Raw genomic sequence first — 18,163 nt, 5'->3', positions numbered from 1 at the left:
TACGACATGTGCGAATTTCCACGTATTATAATAATGCTCCTCTTGTCGTCAGTTTAGCGATGCAATGTGAGAATAAAGGAGTGACAAAGAAGAAACGGTTCGGGGCAGGGTCAGATTATTCTCAATTTTTCCATGCAATATGTTTTTTTAGATTAATAATTTTAAGAAACGATATCGTTTTTGAATAACAAAAATAATTTGTGATGCATTTTTTAGTGACATCTATTTTGTTTTTTCGATTTCTAAAATTTTCGCTGAAGATGATATTGAAAATTTGGAATAAATATATCTGCATTAAAACAATCATGTCGTTCGATAACTCGGATTCTCATATTTTAGTATTTTTTTAGTGCCAATAATGGTGACGATAAGGTTTCAACAACAATAATTATTTATTGATCAGTTATGTTCAATACATAAATAGGTAACAATGTATGTAAATGTGTGTGTAAGTCATTCTAATAATAATTATAAAGCCGGATTTCGCATCGTATTTACTTAGAACTATTTTTATAGTCGTGGACTTTGTTGGTTGGTTTGATAGCATCCACGTCATATTTTTTTAAGATCGTACATATCTCATCAAGTTTAATATAGTAAAAATAATAGGATTTTTCATAATTTATATAAGCGACAGAGTCAAATCGTCAAAATATTGGTATCAATTAGCATACAAATTGTTTGTTTAAAGCTTCCCCTCAATTTCCATCGGTTCCACATGGACCAAACACATCCTCATCATTTCCACTTTCAGCATTGTCCAAATAACTGGTAGATTTCGCTTTTGACTCCACCCCAGTCCGATTTATGGCCATGAGGGGTTTAATCGCGGTCCGGAGGCTGAGGAATAATTTCGGGAATAAAATCTCCTGATGGGCAAGAAGTTGTTTGATTCGGTGTCGCTCTGTCGGTGCTTCGAAACATGCGGGACAATTTTCCGGGATGATTGGTAATCCACGAGATTCAGCAAATTCTCTTAAGCTCTTTTCACGAACGTAGACGAAGGGTCGGATGATTCGAAGGTCTCCGTCCCTGCGAATAATTTAGATTTTATTATATTATATTCTAGACGTACGCATATTAATTTATGTATGTAAATATTTACTTGTTGGTGTAAGAGGCTTTCATTGTTCGAAGGAGGCCATTGTGGAATACTGACATCATAAAACTTTCCGCCAGGTCGTCCAAGTGTTGACCTGCACACAATGAAAGTTACAAATAATTACTCAATTTAATTGCTTGTTTAAAATGATTGTTTATACGTACCAAATGCCAGCACATTGTACCCATTCGCACGCGCCGTGGCATAGATTCGTCCTCTTTTCATTCGGCTGCAATAGCTACAAATGGAAGAGACGGTGCCCTTATCCATGGCGGCGTCCATGATGGCCTGCTCCTCGTAAAAGTAGGGAACGTCGAGCAACTTCAAGTACGGAATGAGTGGTCTGGGGTTGAAGCCGGGATGCTTGGGGTCAACGGTGATAGCTCCGAAGGAGAACTTGATGCCCTCCTTGGCCAGAACGTACTGAGCTTGGCGCATGCAGTGGAGCAGTGACAGCGAGTCCTTCCCACCGCTGAGGCAAACTAGTACTTTGTCGCCATTCTTGATCATGGAGTATTCTCGGAACGCCTATTTTAAACAAGAATACAATTAATATTAGTTAATTGACGATTGTTTAGCTAGTAATTTATATCATAATTTTACCTCCAAAGCCGGCTTGAAAACGTTTTTCGGAGGACAATGCCATTTAGATGATTTTGACCCTTCCACCATGGATTTGACCATTTTCTCTTCTGAAGCTGCATGAGCAGTCGGGTTGCAAGTTACACAGCTACTTGACGACTTCTTATCAGACTTTCCTTCTTCCTCCACTCCGGAATCCGAGTTGACGACTTTCTCCTCCACGTCAACTTTCTTCTTCACTTCCAGGTCATGCTGTTTGTCCAGCGCATTACTGATTGATTGACCACTCAACGTTCTCGTTCGTCGTTTCAAACTTTCGATTTTTCTATCCTTGAACGTAAAGCTGTTTGCTCGTTCTCTGAGCCCGTTCTCGATTCCTTGTTCCACTTGCGACACGAGGCCACGAATTTCCGACTTCAATTCACTAGCAATTTGATCTGTAACTCGGCGCATCGCATTTTGCACGATCTGCTCACTCACGGAAGGCTCGGAGGAGGGTGGGGTTGCGGAAAGTGGTTTCATTGGTATGATGGACCCCACAGTCGGGGAAAATAGTGGGGTGCCATTATTACTTCCGTAGTTTTGCTGCGGGCTCATTACTGGAGTGTAGACACCGAGTGAATCCGTGCACGTCTGGTATGGAATGGGACTCGCGGACATGGCTGGACTTGAGATGTTATTATTACTGAAACATTCCGGCGCCGAGTTGTACTGACTGTCTAAGCTGTGCTGAGATTGGAAATTCTGGAAACAAGGGCTATTGCAGGGAACGGGGAGACTCGAAGGGGGTATCGGACTTCCCACTACGATTGGAGATTGGTGATAAATTGTTGAATCAACGACGTTCCCATTCATATTCACGAATTGTTGTTGGGGGGCGTCATACGGCAAGGGCGTCATGCTCGTTGGAGGAATTGGAGAATAGCTCGTGTTTGAATTCACGTGGTAATTGTTAATCCCGTCGCCATACATTAAATGGTTGTTGTTAATCATTAAGGGCGATGTGGTGATTGTCCCCTGATTATTGTGTGGAAATGAGAACACGGTTGGGTCCGGTTGTCCGATTGAGTTGTATGAAAGTGGAGCCGTATTCGGTGTCGTGTTGTAATAGTTATTAATCTCAGATCCTGCCACCACTTGACCATTGATCGGTATGCTGGAAATCATTTGCTGGCTTTGTGGTATCGAGCAATTCGCATCTTCCGCAGTTTGAGTCAGTGTTGCACACAAGCTTGAAGAAGGTGTCTGTGTCGCGTGACTTTCCATCTCGGGAGCTGCGGCACGATTTGTTGCTGTCCTTCTTATCTTCACATCGCTTTCGTACACCGTTTTGGACTCCCCCATCGCAAAGCAGATTGAAGGACCGGTTACTGTCGTTCCCAAATAAGCGGCAGACACGAGTAGCTCGTTCTCTTCGGAATCTTCATAATCTACAGAGCTAGGCAGGTAGTGGTTGTTCACGCTGGTCGTGCCGTCCCCCAGCTCGGCAGAATCCAGGTCGATGGTCGCGTGGGGCAAAGAGTTGAGATTAATTTGTTCATCGTACCACGACGACTGCATTATTTGAGAGGGGACTGAGCCCTCCAAGTAGTTAGTTTCTCGCGTTTCTCGCTCCTTGTAAACTTTTGGGGTGAATGGTTTCGGGGATTTTAGTGTGTTACTGGTTCCTCCTCCTCCCCCCGAAGGATCCACGATAGGCATAGCCTCCGACGGCAGTATGAACCACCGGAGGTTCGCCGCACTAGTTTCGTTGTAGAGGAGTGATTGGTCGGCCAGCTTTCTCCGTTTGCACAACTATGCAAATACAATAGAACAATGCATATTATCAACACGACATGAATAGTAATAAGGACAAAACATCCTTTAGGTAATCAATTATTATTATGTTCTACATACATCGTACGCATTGTCAAAAAGTGTTTTGGCTTGCTGCAAACAATCCTTGAAATTAGGATAGTCCTCACTATTGTTCCTTGTCCGCTCCTTGTAACGAATCCCTTCAGCATCAAAAGTTCCCCAACTCAACCATTTGCGATGATGGAAAATCTAGAAAGAAATTAACAAAAATTGATAACTTGAATTGACAACTGCCGACCGATGATGAATCCTTACATGATTTGCATGATGGTGAAACTCCCCGGTTTCCGGGTTGCAATTATACAATGGCAAAAGTTTATATCCTGCAATTAAGAAACAATTCTTTTTAAGTAGGTTATTTTTCTTCTTGAGAATACACAACATGCGGATGTTTACACTTACCATGTCGCGCAATAAGTTGGACGGCTTCAATCAGGTATTCTACGTCTTGAGTGGATGCATGGAATGGGACAGAAACGCGGACAAAACCAGGTCGAAATACTTCATAGTTTGATCCCTATAAAAGGTCAACGACATTAGAATTTAGACCCATCCAATTTGTTCAGGATAAAACCGTGTTCAATTATTAAATAAACTATAAACTTATACCTCCATGTAAAGATCTCTACGAAGATGCACCCGATCAAGGCGGCTAAAAAATTAAAGGAAACAACAATTATTAACATGCACAATTGTGGTTGAATAGTTTGTAAGCAACGTTTGCAAATTGTTACCTGTCTTCAAGAAGGAGGTCTTCATACTTTCGGGCCAAAGTAGAATCAATGCCTAAAAGAGATTGTCCATACGGTCCTGCACAAGCACATCCGCCTCTTGATTGGATTCCAAACAAGTCGTTCAACAATGCTACCACGAAGTTGTGGTGCAAATAGTAGCCCTATAGGTACAAAAATCAGTAATCGAGCTACTTATAGAGCATAACAATACAAACAAATACTTACGCTGGCCAAATGTTCAATGAGGAAGGAAATTATTCCCAGCCGAGGTTCAGTCTTGCTCCCTAGAATTTTAATCTCTTCAAACTTGGCCCACTCCGATAGGATTTTTCTACACAATCAAAAACAAAATTAAGCGATTAGCGAGATGTCTAAAAATCTTGTTCCTATAAAAATCCATACTTTGTAAAGACAGCTTCTCGATAAATAATACTGTGAGATCCAATCGTATCCTTTAAACGGAAGACAAGACCGAGTCGGATTGACTCAACGATGGCTGGAGTCCCACCTTCTTCACGATATTCAGTATTCTGTAAACATAAATAATGATACCAATTTCACACAGTTTTCATCAAGTCGTCGAATAATGCATATGTGTATTATGTATATCCGAACCTGTAAGTATCGATGAGAATCCTGCGTCACAAAAAAGACACTCCCTCCACCACCCCCGTTGGGAAGGGAACTGTCGAAAATGCTCTTTTTTGCCACCAAGACGCCTAATTCATAATTTAGAAAAAATAATTATTTCCCATGTTTAAACAAGTAACCGGAAAACTCAAGCTCAACAGTAACTCAATTTTCAGAATAAGAACCGAAATTACCCGGTGTCTGCGGTCCTCCAATAAATTTATGCCCAGAAAAGAAAATGGCATCTTTCTTTCCCATGCCTTCCTTATTATGATCCAGGACGACAGGATTCATAGCAATCTTGACGTGTGGGGCGGCTGCGGAGTAGTCCCAAAATGCCAAACCTCCATACTTATGCATTAGCACGGTAACTGCAACATCGTCCGTGAGACAGCCGGTAATATTGGACGCCACAGAAAAGTTTCCTAACATTTGTAAAAATTTAGCATTTCCCTTTTTTAAGACACCAGACAATTCACTTCAGAATTTAATCTCATACCGATCAAAAGTCGTCCTTCCAGCTTTTCCGCAACCGCTTCTTGAAGTTTCTCTTCAAGCACGTCAACATCCAGGATTCCATTCGTGCTCTCCGGAATGCACACGACCTGCTCAAACAGAAATTGATTATCACTCTGATTAAGACACGTCAGCAATTTTCGTTTTCCTGCCAAAACTGTAAAGTTCGTGCACCCATTCATTCATTCCATTACAATCAAGTAAATAACCAACCTTTGCACCCGCATCCTTCCACGGAATAAAACTGCTGTGATGCTCAAACGGACCCACAAACACGACCGGTGGTGGTCTCTTCTTGTTATTTTCCCCCATGACAGCTTGCACCAATTTATGGACGGCTCCGGTACACCCGAATCCGCAAAAGATAACTACGTCGTGCTCCGAAGCTCCCACAGAATTTCGCACAATGTCTTTGGCTTCTTGCCTAATAAACAGAAGATTAGAGCAATTACAGATTAAAAGAAAAAAACGGTTGCATTTCAGTCTTCCGGAATTTTGTGTGATTCCCGAAATGAAATCGTGATTCATGAAAAACAAGATAATCTTCCTTCTCCACCCACCTGAACATGGTCGTCTGGGACGAAGTGATGGTGCTGGTGGTGTGCGTATTTCCATAATACGGAAGCACAACATCTCGAACAAAGTCCTCTATGCATCTGAGTGGCTGTCCGGATGCGGTGTGGTCCAAATATACGCCTGCGGATTATACAATACAGATATTTCATAATAAAACTCCCAAGTCTCAAGGGCGACATATGTACGAGAACCCAAACAAAAACAACAACAACACCACCATGGCCAGAAATAAAGCCTCATTATTCAAATATTCATCGTATTTTTCAATCAATACAAAAATTACTACGCAGATACGTGGTTATCAAATCATGTCATGATATTATAGTTCCAGTCTTGGCGTCTCTTCTGATAATTTCAGATTTCATTACAGACTGACACATGAGAAACCTTACATCCTGCTTCTTCTTGAATATGAATTGGACACATTCCAAAGTCATGAGTGAGACTACTCGAAATCAATCACGCATCTCATATTTTTCATTCTCACGCCAAGAAATGGATTGAATCCGCTCGCTACTTAATTATTGGTGGCCTAATGGACTCTGGAGTAACTGGAGAAGATCTCTGTCCACCAACCAACCAAGTTCAACCAAACAAAACAAACGGACGGATATTATTATTAATGAAATGAATGAAACCTGACCTCAGCTTTGTCATGTCATGAGATTCTAATACGCAATTGCACGTACACACTAAAATTTCTCTGCTTGCGTAATTGGAAGAAAACAGGAGACAGCAAAATGGTCCATTGTTCTCAAAGTACTTGGACTAATAATTATTTACGATGTGTCGTACGTAATCTACATCGGATTCCGGTTACAAGTCATATTTTGAATTCTTTGTGCAGGAAGCCATATTTACAAACTACCCGAAGGAAGTGCTACACACAAACTTATTATTATGTGTCCATCGTCATTATTATGTACGAATTCCGTCTCAATTCTGTTCTCACACAAAATGAAATGATGTCACGTTGACTGGCATGACATTCACCCCTTGCTCGTAAATCTTGTTATTGATCACTCACTCCTTTTCACAATTAAAAGATAAGTAAATACACTTATGGATTCATTTTCTTGATTTAGATTTACGACAACGACGACCAATATACATCCATAAATATCTCGCCTGAGTGAAACAAAATATGCGAAATTGCTGAGATAATGAGAGCACATAAATTTAATTTAACCTCCTTTACAATTAAGTACGAACCAACATGATGAGAGTTGGGCTGACTAACTAAAATTAGAGTCACACTAACTAAATAAATACTGTATACTCACTTATGCAACGTATCAATTTACATGCGACATTCCAATAATATTCAGCGAAGAAGATTGACCGTAAGTAGAGTGAAGTGTATGTATCCTGATTTAACTTACTTATCATAAATAACTTATCGTAAATTAAATGAATGACTTATTTAATTATATAATTTGATTACTTGCTAACTGTCTATCTAATGCCATTAATTAAGGTATACAAATTTCTTTGAAAACTTACTACGTCGTGGTCCAAATGGTCCTTGGAACACGGTTTCCCGTCCGATTATATTCCGATCCACCATTTCCACCAGTTCGCGTGTGCTTCCACGAAATAGGGCATTTTTCGAGCGATACTTTTTCGAATTCTTGACCGTACTTGAGTTGTTACTCATTGTCGTAGAAGATGACTCATCCCCACCACCACCGCAAATTTCAGGGGAGGATGCGGAGTCTGGAATCTGGTAAAATTTCCGATTTCCAAACTGTTTGCATGACATTGTCACTCCTGCCTCGTCCCGATGAGACGGATGATTCAGACTGGTGTGAAAGCAGGTGAAAGTTGGAGGTAAAATAAGTTGCCGAGCATAAACGGCGGCCAAATGAGACAATTTCTTCAGCGTGGAGGACAGTTTAGGTCTTATCTTCAGTTCAGTTCACTAGTGGAGTTGGCCTCCTGTCCAGAAAAAAGTAAGAATAATCACACCACATGTTTACTCAGAGTCTTAGGTCCAAAAGGGTTGAGACAATTTGAGACAACTTATTACGCGATAATTATAGTAATTTTCATTTTATCCCGTCACTCAACTCCCTCATTTCTCCCGTCATGTGTCGAAAGTCTACTAATTTTAAGTGCTGCTGTCGTGTTAACAATTTTTATCCTTATCCAAATTATGTCATGTTTCGGAAAACAAGGAAAACTCATTCAGATAATAATGCCCCGAATTTATTGTTTAAAAATCAGTAATTTGGAATGGTTTTTTCTTTAAACACTTGAAAATAATCGATACTTGACTCCACACTACATTGATATTCACCAACTAACTAACTAACCACTCTGTCCCTAGAGCAAAACTGACTCCGCAACGCTTCATCTGTGCCAAATAAAAGCGAACCAGCACTTTATACGCTTTATGTACATACATAAGATTTGCCCCATACACGATCTTCGTACATATATCTTGAAGACGTTGTTCTGCTAAATACCACACCACCACCTCCTCCTCCTCCTTTCTTTAGGCATATAATAAAATAGCCCCACTGCTGCTGCACTTCTGGAAGCAAAGCAAAGTGTGAATGGGTCGTGGTGCGAGACATATATTACGTATTATACATATGTATGAGATGAGATGAGACAGCGTATGTACGTACGTCTGTAGAAGATCATACCTTTATATCAAAGACTGGACCACGAAGAAGACGACGGCGACGAGGTGATCCATCTCTATACCTACTTTTACTTATTACTTATGCACTATTACGATGGCTTTAGCACTATATGTTCTGGTCTCAAAAAGTCAAGAGTATCGTCTCAAGTAAGAATTTAAAGCTGCTTATCCTCCTCCAAGTTCAATTGGAAATGGAAAATACTTGAAAGTATGTATGTACTTATGTACGTTGTTCTTTAATCCTGTACATATAGCGTTGCAATGCCGCGCATATCAATGTATTTACAGAGTTCATTTATCTATCAGCTTGTGATTAAGCTTCTTCATCAAATATGCCGGCTCTGCATACAAACAGACAAACAGCATTGTGATGTATGCCCATCCATTCGCAAAAAAAAGAAGTTAATACAGAATCAATCCGACCCATCCGAATCCGATTCATGGGTTCTTATTCAGTTATGCATGCCTGCATGTACAGTGGTCGTATCATGTATGTATGTACATATTTACTTAGTTTGAGTGCAAGCAGCCATTTATATAATTGTTTCTCATTTGCATATACATATTCATGCAATCTGGTCCGTATGTATTTCAATCGGTGATGTTGATGTTGTTTGTTGTGCATACGTCAAATGAAAACAGGATCCATGACATAATGGCAAATGCAAAAAATAAATAAGTCAAGCATACATAATAGTGCTAAACGTGCACATTTTCCTATCTCTGAAGCACAGTGGCCACGGAAGGTGCTGTGGGGACGTTAACATTGTAGGATGGGGGAGGGCCGGGTTTATATAAGATGGAGAGATGATGCCGACATCGAACAACCGTGGGGACATTGTCCTTCCGCGGTCACTGCTGAAACCAACCACGTTTTTTCTACCTATTTATCTACCTACTTTGAACACACTATTGAACAACTCTCGACTGGAAAATGGTGTGTGTTTTCATTTTTTTTAAATTCTTTTGTGATTTGTAGTGTTTCCTCGTGTCATTATCGTCCTCATCTATGTTCGTATTGTGCTGATGGATGCGGGATGCGGTAGGTAATTAACGAACGAACAGTGGCAGCGGAAGAGTGTGAGGACAGAGGACAATGTCCCCGCGGTTGCTCAATGTCCGCATCATCTCCCCATCTTATATAAACCCGGCACTCCCATGCCATTGTCCCCACAGCGTCCGCTGCCACTGCTGCAAACGAACCTTTATCTACCAAACAGTATAATACTCTTATTTTTCCATAGCTCACAAAAATTTTGCCTACTTGTTGCCCTGAATGTAAAGCAGGATAGGAATTTATTCCATCCGATGATTCCATTACGATTCCAAATCTTCCTCCTCCTCAGCATAATTAATACGTAGCAAAACACATTATCCTTCAATCTTCTGCTCCCTTTCTCAATTACGTAATTAATTAACAATACAAATTTCTTGGAAGTATTTAACCACCAACAAAGGAGGCAATCAACAATAAAGTGTTTACATATAACCAGCACACATTGTTAGAGACCATTAATCGTCTAATTAGGCAACCTGAGTCTCTAAACGTGTTTATGCTTCGCCTCCAACAATTGCAAAGTACATAAAACTGCACTCTACCTAATTGTGCAGTTAGTTAGTTAAAACATTATCATAATTTTTACCAACTCACATTTGCACCAAATTTCATTCAACGGCTCAAACTTGGAGGCCATCATTAGGCACGCAAGCAAACAAGCTGGGCCTTCTCCAAAATATATTTACATATGATGACTCCCGACTTTGCAAAAAGATTTGCAAAAAAATATAAATTCGTTGCGAAACTGAAATGCGCCGTATAGATAAATATATTTCTGCTCTTTCTTTCTTTCTGTGCATGTATCCGACCGAGAAGCGACCCACATGGCAACTTTTACCAATTTCTGCCATCACCACCACCACGAGTAAACTTTGCCCCGTCAAAAGAACTATTTTGCATGTATCGTGACCCAAATAACTCTGAGCTGGATAGAGAGAAAGGCTTAAACATTTTGCAATTGTATTATACGAGGAGGATAAAAAAATATGTCAACATTTTTGCAAATACTGCCATAAACTGGATGATGGTACAATACAATGATATGCAGATTATTTCATGAGTCAACTGACTTTTGCTCCTCACCCTCCTTGTATTTTTGTGAGACGGTCATTATACACATTTTTTTGAGACTTTGAGACGAAAAGTACACACACAAGGTTGCTCAACAGTTAAGAGACACGTGTAGAATAACTATGTTTGAACATACAGTGGCCGCGGAGGGGACAGAGGGACAATGTCCCCAGGGTTGTTTGATGTCGGCATCATCTCCCCATCGTATATAAACCCGGCCCTCCTACAAGGTTAATGTCCCCACGGCTTCCGCGGCCACTGTTACATATGTGTATGCTAGACATTTCCATTTAAAATCAGCATTTTTTTTGTTAACCGATCCCTCAATCTTTCTGTCATCAGCCAGCCTTTCCCAAAATCTGTTTAATTCGGAGTGAAGAAATAAACAATTAAATCAGAGATCCTTCTTCTTTGCATGCTATTCTATTTGTTTGCTCAAGTTGCCTCCTGTCTCGCAATTCTTTCGCAAGTTATTCCGAGAGAGAGAATTGAGACCGATGAGTCTCGCAAAATGAGACGGGCTATTTTTACAGGAAGATTTTACACGCTATGATTGTTTACTCATTCATGTTCTATAGCTTTAAAGGCTTTCTTAAATAGTTGGGAATAATAAACCTAATGTTGTACATATTCGCATAGAAATTCGCTCGTTTTTTGCACACATCGTAATGTCATGAACCGAATCGATGACCTTTACGACACAGACACATTATTCCTTATTTTTATTTGAGATTCTTAAACTATTAAATATCTGCACTAATTTGTCCTAGATTTTCTTATTTTCGCACTATAGCAAATTATTTTCGCAGCATGCAGTAAGCCCACAAATTGTAAATATTATTCAGATCAGGAGATTAATGATATGTAAATAAATGGGTGACATTGGCGTATGGAAAATTACTATAAATATATAATACCTGTTAGTTGATGATGATATTATCTGATCTTCTTAAGATTTAGATTAAGGACTTAAAATTCCATTCCAGTATTAAATTTTGAATTAATTACTTCACTAAAAAACACCTTTTATTGAGCAGGAAACACTAAGAAGAAAACGGATGGAATTAAAGTATTTTGTGGTCTGAGGTTTGTTGTGTAACCAAATAAAATAAAACTCCACTAACGATATTTGCAGCGATCACGGATCTCTCGACCATACTGAAGTTAAATGTGTACCTGCTATGAATTGATGATGTGCCGTGATGCTGCTGCCTGCCCAATAACATGTTGGCAACAGTGACCGCGGAAGGTTGAGGAGGACAATGTCCCCACGGTTGTTCGATGTCCGCATAATCATCTGCCCATCTTATATAAACCCGGACCTCCCCTATGTTAATGTCCCCACAGCTTCTTCCGCGGCCACTGGTTGGCAACATGCTGTCTGCTCAATTAACTAAATTACCATTTATATGGTCTGATACGAAATACGAATCCCGTCCGTGCAAAGTGAATCCAACCAAGATGGATAAAAATACCAGCAGTAATTGTGCTACACATATGCTCGAAAACAAATCTGAATCCCGTCCATCGGGGATATAACTCTATAATCTATAGGGATCAATTAACAATTAATCAACTCTTCCAGCCAGAAACTCGTTTCAAGTGGGCGAGGAATGGATGACTATAAATTAGTTTTTTGGAATAAGTAATGGAAAAATAGGCTGGAAAACGTGATAGCTTGGAAATCTATGTAATACATCACTTTTTTTAACTGGACAAACTTGTCTTACTGATTATTTTTTCTAATTATCTTAAAATTGAGATGTCCAGTCCACGGGTTGTTTTTTTCACGATGGGGGACAAAAAGTTGTGAATTAGAAGTTGTATAAGAATTAATTGTTGGATTAAATTAATCAAAACACCTGAGTGTTAACCTTATGTATCTTATTCATCTTTCATTATCTCATTGTTATTTTCCTTGTTATAGGATAAAAAATTGAAGGTTTTATACAAAGCAATGAAAAAATGCACATTTAATTAATAACTTAAATTAAGTTACTTAATGATACAAAAGGGATAAGTGGCAATTTGTCTATTAATTAAGTAGCCCCTCTGATGCCACATTGCACATTAATTAATTATATGTAACTAGTTAATGATTCAATATACTTTATGCTTATACATGTTTTTTTTAAAATTTCACATTTACCTACCTTTCACTTTCTCGTAAAATGAGGATTCCTTTATTCCTTAAGTCAGCAGCTTGACGTGTGTCCAATTAAAATTCAAATTATTAGTTCTCAATTGTCGCCAAGATCATAAACAAACCGAAAATTATCGAAACATTAACTTGTCTGTGATGTGATTGTGAAATAAACGTGTCAATCCACAACTTTTTTGTCAACATGGTTAAAATTTTGTACACCAACCAAAAGTAACACAATGTACCCCTTCAAAATACGTAATTATTCAAGTCCTTCGTATATTTTTTGGCGAATGAGTGATTTCATTGTTTATGCAAAAGCAGATGGCAAAAGAAGAGCATGACCGGTTTAACTCCCGGTTTGGAAATCGTCAACTTTGCAGAGGTGCCATAGATGGATCCCAACCACGCTCTCCTCACCGGTTACTGGACCCCAGGGGAAAGGGTACTTGTTCCTTATTATTTGGGACTAGCAATTAGAATAAAGTGCGAAATAGGTGTTAGAAATGTATTTTAATTACTGAACTTGGTAAATCTACCGCGCCACCCCCACAAATTTGCTCCAATACCTCTTGGGAGGGGGTGATTAAAAAGAGAAAGTGAGATTTTTTTTTGGAAAATGAGATTTTCGCTTGTATATAAGTATGTGCTCAAATCGTTCAGAAACATTGAGGGGGTGTGGTCAAGGAGAAAGTGAGATTTTTGAGGAAAATGAGATTTTCGCTTGTTGCGAAATTGTAGTTGCAGCATAAATTAATTATTAGCTAGGAAAGATGGGGAACTTATTTCTGTAGAGCCTAAAAATTTTTTTAAAAAGATTTCACGCAAATATATTCATCCTGGGGGTATGTGTTACGGGGTTGATGGAAAGAGGGGAACAATGAAGTGAAAAATAATTGCATTTCATCTACAGAATTGGATGAAACAAATAATAGTCTAAATTTATGAAGTTAAATTAAATTGATTTATGGAACATTGCAAAATTACAAGGTTTTTTGACATGACTAAAATTTACTTGAACTTTACATAAACTGGAAGCCTTTGCACGGCACAAAATACAGTGATAGTGACAACATCAGAGTCAGAGTTAGTAGAACACTTCAAGTTTAAAAATCTCAAATTCCCCAAAGTTAACAAAAACTTTACCTTGACACATTGTTATTAGAAGGTAAAAAAATGTCTACATTTCCAAAAACTGTACACAGAAAATGGAAAAGAACTAACGTCAAAATTAAATTAGTTCCAAATATTTTTTTACAATGTAAAAACCAAATTATAAATCCCCCCTTTTTACGGACATTTTCTGCGATTTTCTGTGGTTTTTTTTAAGTTTAGGGACCTCTTTTGTGCGACTGCTGCGTAGTCAGATTTTTCGATACTTTTTGTGATACATATTTTTTTCACACATACTCTGCGATACACCTTATACTAAAATTTAATAAACAAAATTATAAATTTATTTACTCGTCTCAATTTGTAATATTCTTTCATTCACTTTACTTACCATTTGTATTAATTTTTCATAAAAAGTAGGAAACTGAGCTTATTTACATTTCTCATTTTTACTAGTTTGTTCAAAATATTATAATTCTGAAAAAAGCATACAATTTTGGTTCCTTTTCCTTCTTGAATTTTCTCAGCTCGACCAGCAAGTTCTGATGGATCTCAAACCACATGATCGTACTAATAATCGGATTACGATAGCATAAATTGTGGATTTGTTTCACTTAAAGCGATTCTTTCTTGCCGTTTGCATTACTTTACTTCATTCAAGTTTAAATTAAAACCCAATTTCAACTTTAGAATAATTTACTCCTGTCAAAATATGTTACTTACAAATATGCAATTATTTAAATATGGATAGGTATTAAAAAATTTAATTATGCAATAATTAATCAATTTATTTCTCATATGTATTTCTACCCGATTTCTTTATTTTTCTCAGAAGAAAACACAAATTTATAAAAGCCTAAATATCCACATATACTAATCAAACTTGACAATTAGTTCATTTTCGAGCTCCAAATTCCTTACAATTCTTGACTTGACTGACTTGCATACCTTAAAATTTAAAGTAAAACCTTGGTGAAAGTGAAAGTGAAAAGTCTCCTTTCGTTCTCTTCATCTCCACCACTGATCTCTTCCTCCAGGAGTGAAATACCTACATACGTCTCTCCCTCTCTCTCTCTCCACCTAAAAAAATAAGTAAATGGATAAGTAAAACATAATAAGAAACGTGCCAAAAATGTGGAGAGGAGGAAGGGCTCACTCTTTACGAAAATACGACAAGCACTCGCATTTCCTCCTCTTTCTCTCCGCTCATTTCTTCTTATTTCACTGTAAAAGTCAGCGACTCAAAGCAAGTAATTTATCTGAACGTCCATCCAGCGTCAGTCCATCTCAGAGGAGAAAATAGCAGCCCTGTGTACATTCATCCTTTGAGGCTGCCACAAAGTTAAAAAGAGAGAAGGTGAAGTCATGACAGTTACCCTGACTCGTTCAGAATTTTAATGAATCACGCCTCTTTTTTTCGGGGAAAGTTTCCTGAAATGGATTGGATTTCATCGGATTCGATGCCAATGCGAGGGGTGCCAGTTCCCGTATAAATAAATAGTCCGCGACTACTTTTATCTCGTACGTGGGCACGCCCGCACAGCACATATCGTTCTGTTGTGGTTTCCGTAATGATCCCATCGTTTGCTTGGTTTGGCTTGGTGCGACAGTGGCCACGGAAGCGGGGGGAGGGGCAGAGGGTTAATGTCCCCACATGATGTTCTCATCATCTGTCCATCTTATCATATAATGTTAACGTCCCCACATGTCCCCACAGCTTCCTCCGCGGCCACTGTTGTATTTGGTTTGGTTTATGGTTGAAGGGAGAAAGAAAGATAGGAAAGCTAAGCAGAAAAAGAAGATAAGTCCGTGAACCCTTTCAAACCAGGATTTTTGAACCCTCCGTTAATTTTTAAAGTAAAGTAAAGCAAAGCACTTTCCCCGTAACGAGAAGGGATTGGATTGTCTTTGCTGCTTTCTTTTCTGCTCTTTAAGAGAAAGTGGTTCGCACTTTCTCGACTTTCTCTTTCTCTCTTTTCTACCTGTTGGATTTCCTTTGGTTTTGTTGTTACTGCGCAATAATGATATCTTTGGAAGTAATAATTTCTTTGTCCACGAACCGTCATTCTTCTTCCCCGCTAATAATAAGGGGACTCTGTGTTAATGTATATATTTACGTAATGCCTCCCCGCTTGGCAGCAATTAGTCGGGTAAGTTCATTATCTCGGAGAAAATGGGAAATGTGGAGCGACTTTATTGAATTAACAACAACAGGCAATGTTCGCTCAGTCGTGGGCTCACTTTGTCTCCGCTGCTTGGATGATAAGAGAGACAGTGGCCGCGGAAGGTGTGCATGGGGACAGTAACATTGTAGGATGGGGGGAAGGACGGGTTTATACGTATAAGATGGGGAGATGATGGGGACATCGAACAACTGTGGAGACATTGTCCCCTCAAACTTCCGCGGCAACTGAAGAGAGAGGACAAGTTTAGTTTAGGAATTGTGTGGTACAGTGGCCGCGGAAGGACAGAGGGACAATGTCCCCAGGGTTATTCGATGACCGCATCATCTGCCCATCTCAAAGATATATCTGTAAACCCCTCCCTCCCCTTAACCTACAATGTTAATGTCCCCAGATGTCCCCACACTATCCGCGGCCACTGCATATCTAGACGCGTATATATCTCATCCAACTAAAATGAGTTAGTTATCGGAAGGAAGAAATTGTCATCGTCGGGCGTCTTATTTTGTTGTAATACATTCTGTTGCCAAGCTAGCTTTCCACAAACCACGAACGAAGCTCCTCGAACTCGACGACTCTCGAACTTCTTGTACTTATGTAGTTAATACTTACTACTCCTGCTAAATAATGATGCTGGGTGGGTGGTTTGGTTTGGTTTGGTTAACCAAACTACTTGTAAGTTGAGATCAGACGACCGATAGTTCCACTCTCTCTTCCAGAGAGAGGAATTAATGTCTACAGTCGAGGGACACACCACCGCCGTGTCGAGGAGAAAGCATGACAAGCAAGCAGTAAGGATGGTGGTGGTGGTGGTGGCCGTCGACGTCGTGTCGTAACGTGATTGTCTGTCATTCAATGAGATTTCGCTAGCGAGAATCCAATTTGCTTCTCCATCGCAATTTCTGCCTTTATTATTCTGGTAGGATTTTCCAGAAAAAAGGAAGGATAATTATGTCGCAGATTTGTTTTTAGGAAAAGTTGAGAATTCATGGTGACGAATGAGACATACTTTTCGACAGGGGTGGGGAAAATACTTTGTGAACATTTTGAGCTCAGTTCGGGATTTCCGGAGGTGTTACACCCACAAAAGGACGAAAACCTACATGGAGACAGTCGAAGATGCAGGATTTGTGGAGAAATTAAATTTTATCGCTGTAAAAATATATTATTTTTAGAAAGTCGTGAAAATTCAATATTTTGCTTTCTCCGCAAATCCTGTATTTTCTACTGACTGTAATCTTCTCCACGTAGATTTTCCCCTTTTTGTGGGTGTAACACCCCTGGAAATTTAAATCCTGGGCAGAACTGAGCTCAAAATACTACGCATTTTGACCCAGTATTTTCCCCACCCCTGCTTTTAAGTAATGTATACGCGAAAAATATTCCACTCTTCATCACCAACTCGACCACTATTCAGCTTAACATCGTCGTATGCATGCATACCTATATCCACCAGAGTTATTAGAGTCGCATGTTACTTCCACACCGCAGGACTTTCACTCCTAATGAGGCACAGAATGGGAATTATCCAATTTGCGAAGTGAAGCAAATTCCACTCAAATAACCTACTTCATTTCGCCGAGGTGCATAAAATCAAATACATTCATACGTTCCCTTTCCATACATTCAATCCATGAGGGTACGATGATGGTGAAAGTTGAAACGAGCCTGACTTTCACCATGTTGCTAAACCAACTAACGGATTGAACTAACCACCTGGCGAGGGGAGGTTTAAAACTCCCCAAGCGAATTATTTCCTCAGTACAATAATTTTATTGAAGTTTGAATCAACTTACAACACAGCACACAAGTCTCAAGAAGCAAAAAGGACTACGCGGATGGAATTTGAGACGACGAAACGACGACGATCAACTGAATGTCATAGACTTAACTTGCCCAAAGTGTATAACCAACCAACCAACCAAACTATCCAACAACTTTCTCTTTAG

General features: G+C 39.3%; 1 protein-coding gene and 2 long non-coding RNA genes across 7 annotated transcripts; 1 reads left to right on the top strand and 2 right to left on the bottom strand.

Annotated features, from left to right (window-relative positions):
• Positions 1–372: 372 nt before the first annotated feature.
• On the bottom strand, positions 373–13,072 carry LOC110856746. Of its 5 annotated transcripts, none has more exons than XM_035857366.1 (18): positions 11,693–11,860; positions 7,501–7,935; positions 5,982–6,117; positions 5,635–5,845; positions 5,405–5,510; positions 5,100–5,330; positions 4,891–4,994; positions 4,678–4,805; positions 4,501–4,606; positions 4,276–4,436; positions 4,151–4,193; positions 3,944–4,058; positions 3,797–3,864; positions 3,581–3,730; positions 1,706–3,478; positions 1,267–1,630; positions 1,106–1,196; positions 373–1,032 (listed from the first exon to the last, which is right to left on the bottom strand). In XM_035857366.1, the coding sequence occupies exons 2-18, from the start codon at positions 7,757–7,759 to the stop codon at positions 699–701; spliced, it is 4,380 nt and encodes a 1,459-aa protein (XP_035713259.1). In that variant the 5' UTR covers positions 7,760–7,935; positions 11,693–11,860; the 3' UTR covers positions 373–698. The 5 variants fall into 5 exon arrangements, with proteins under 5 accessions (XP_035713259.1, XP_021960973.1, XP_035713258.1 ...); XM_022105281.2 differs by lacking the exon at positions 11,693–11,860 and adding an exon at positions 8,649–8,794; XM_035857365.1 differs by lacking the exon at positions 11,693–11,860 and adding an exon at positions 8,027–8,344.
• On the top strand, positions 13,015–14,377 carry LOC118437885. Its single transcript, XR_004836455.1, has 2 exons — positions 13,015–13,149; positions 13,243–14,377. It is a non-coding gene; the product is annotated as an uncharacterized LOC118437885 (long non-coding RNA).
• Positions 14,378–14,894: 517 nt separating this feature from the next.
• On the bottom strand, positions 14,895–16,498 carry LOC118437931. The gene is made up of 3 exons (XR_004836486.1): positions 15,408–16,498; positions 15,188–15,339; positions 14,895–15,111 (listed from the first exon to the last, which is right to left on the bottom strand). It is a non-coding gene; the product is annotated as an uncharacterized LOC118437931 (long non-coding RNA).
• Between the last annotated feature and the right edge of the window lie 1,665 nt (positions 16,499–18,163).

The sequence above is a fragment of the Folsomia candida genome, unplaced genomic scaffold (genome assembly GCF_002217175.1).
Source record: "Folsomia candida strain VU population unplaced genomic scaffold, ASM221717v1 Fcan01_Sc017, whole genome shotgun sequence".
Classification (NCBI taxonomy): Eukaryota; Metazoa; Arthropoda; class Collembola; order Entomobryomorpha; family Isotomidae; genus Folsomia; species Folsomia candida.
Note: the sequence above shows the minus strand (reverse complement) of the source record. Positions and strands in the feature narration are given on the sequence as shown.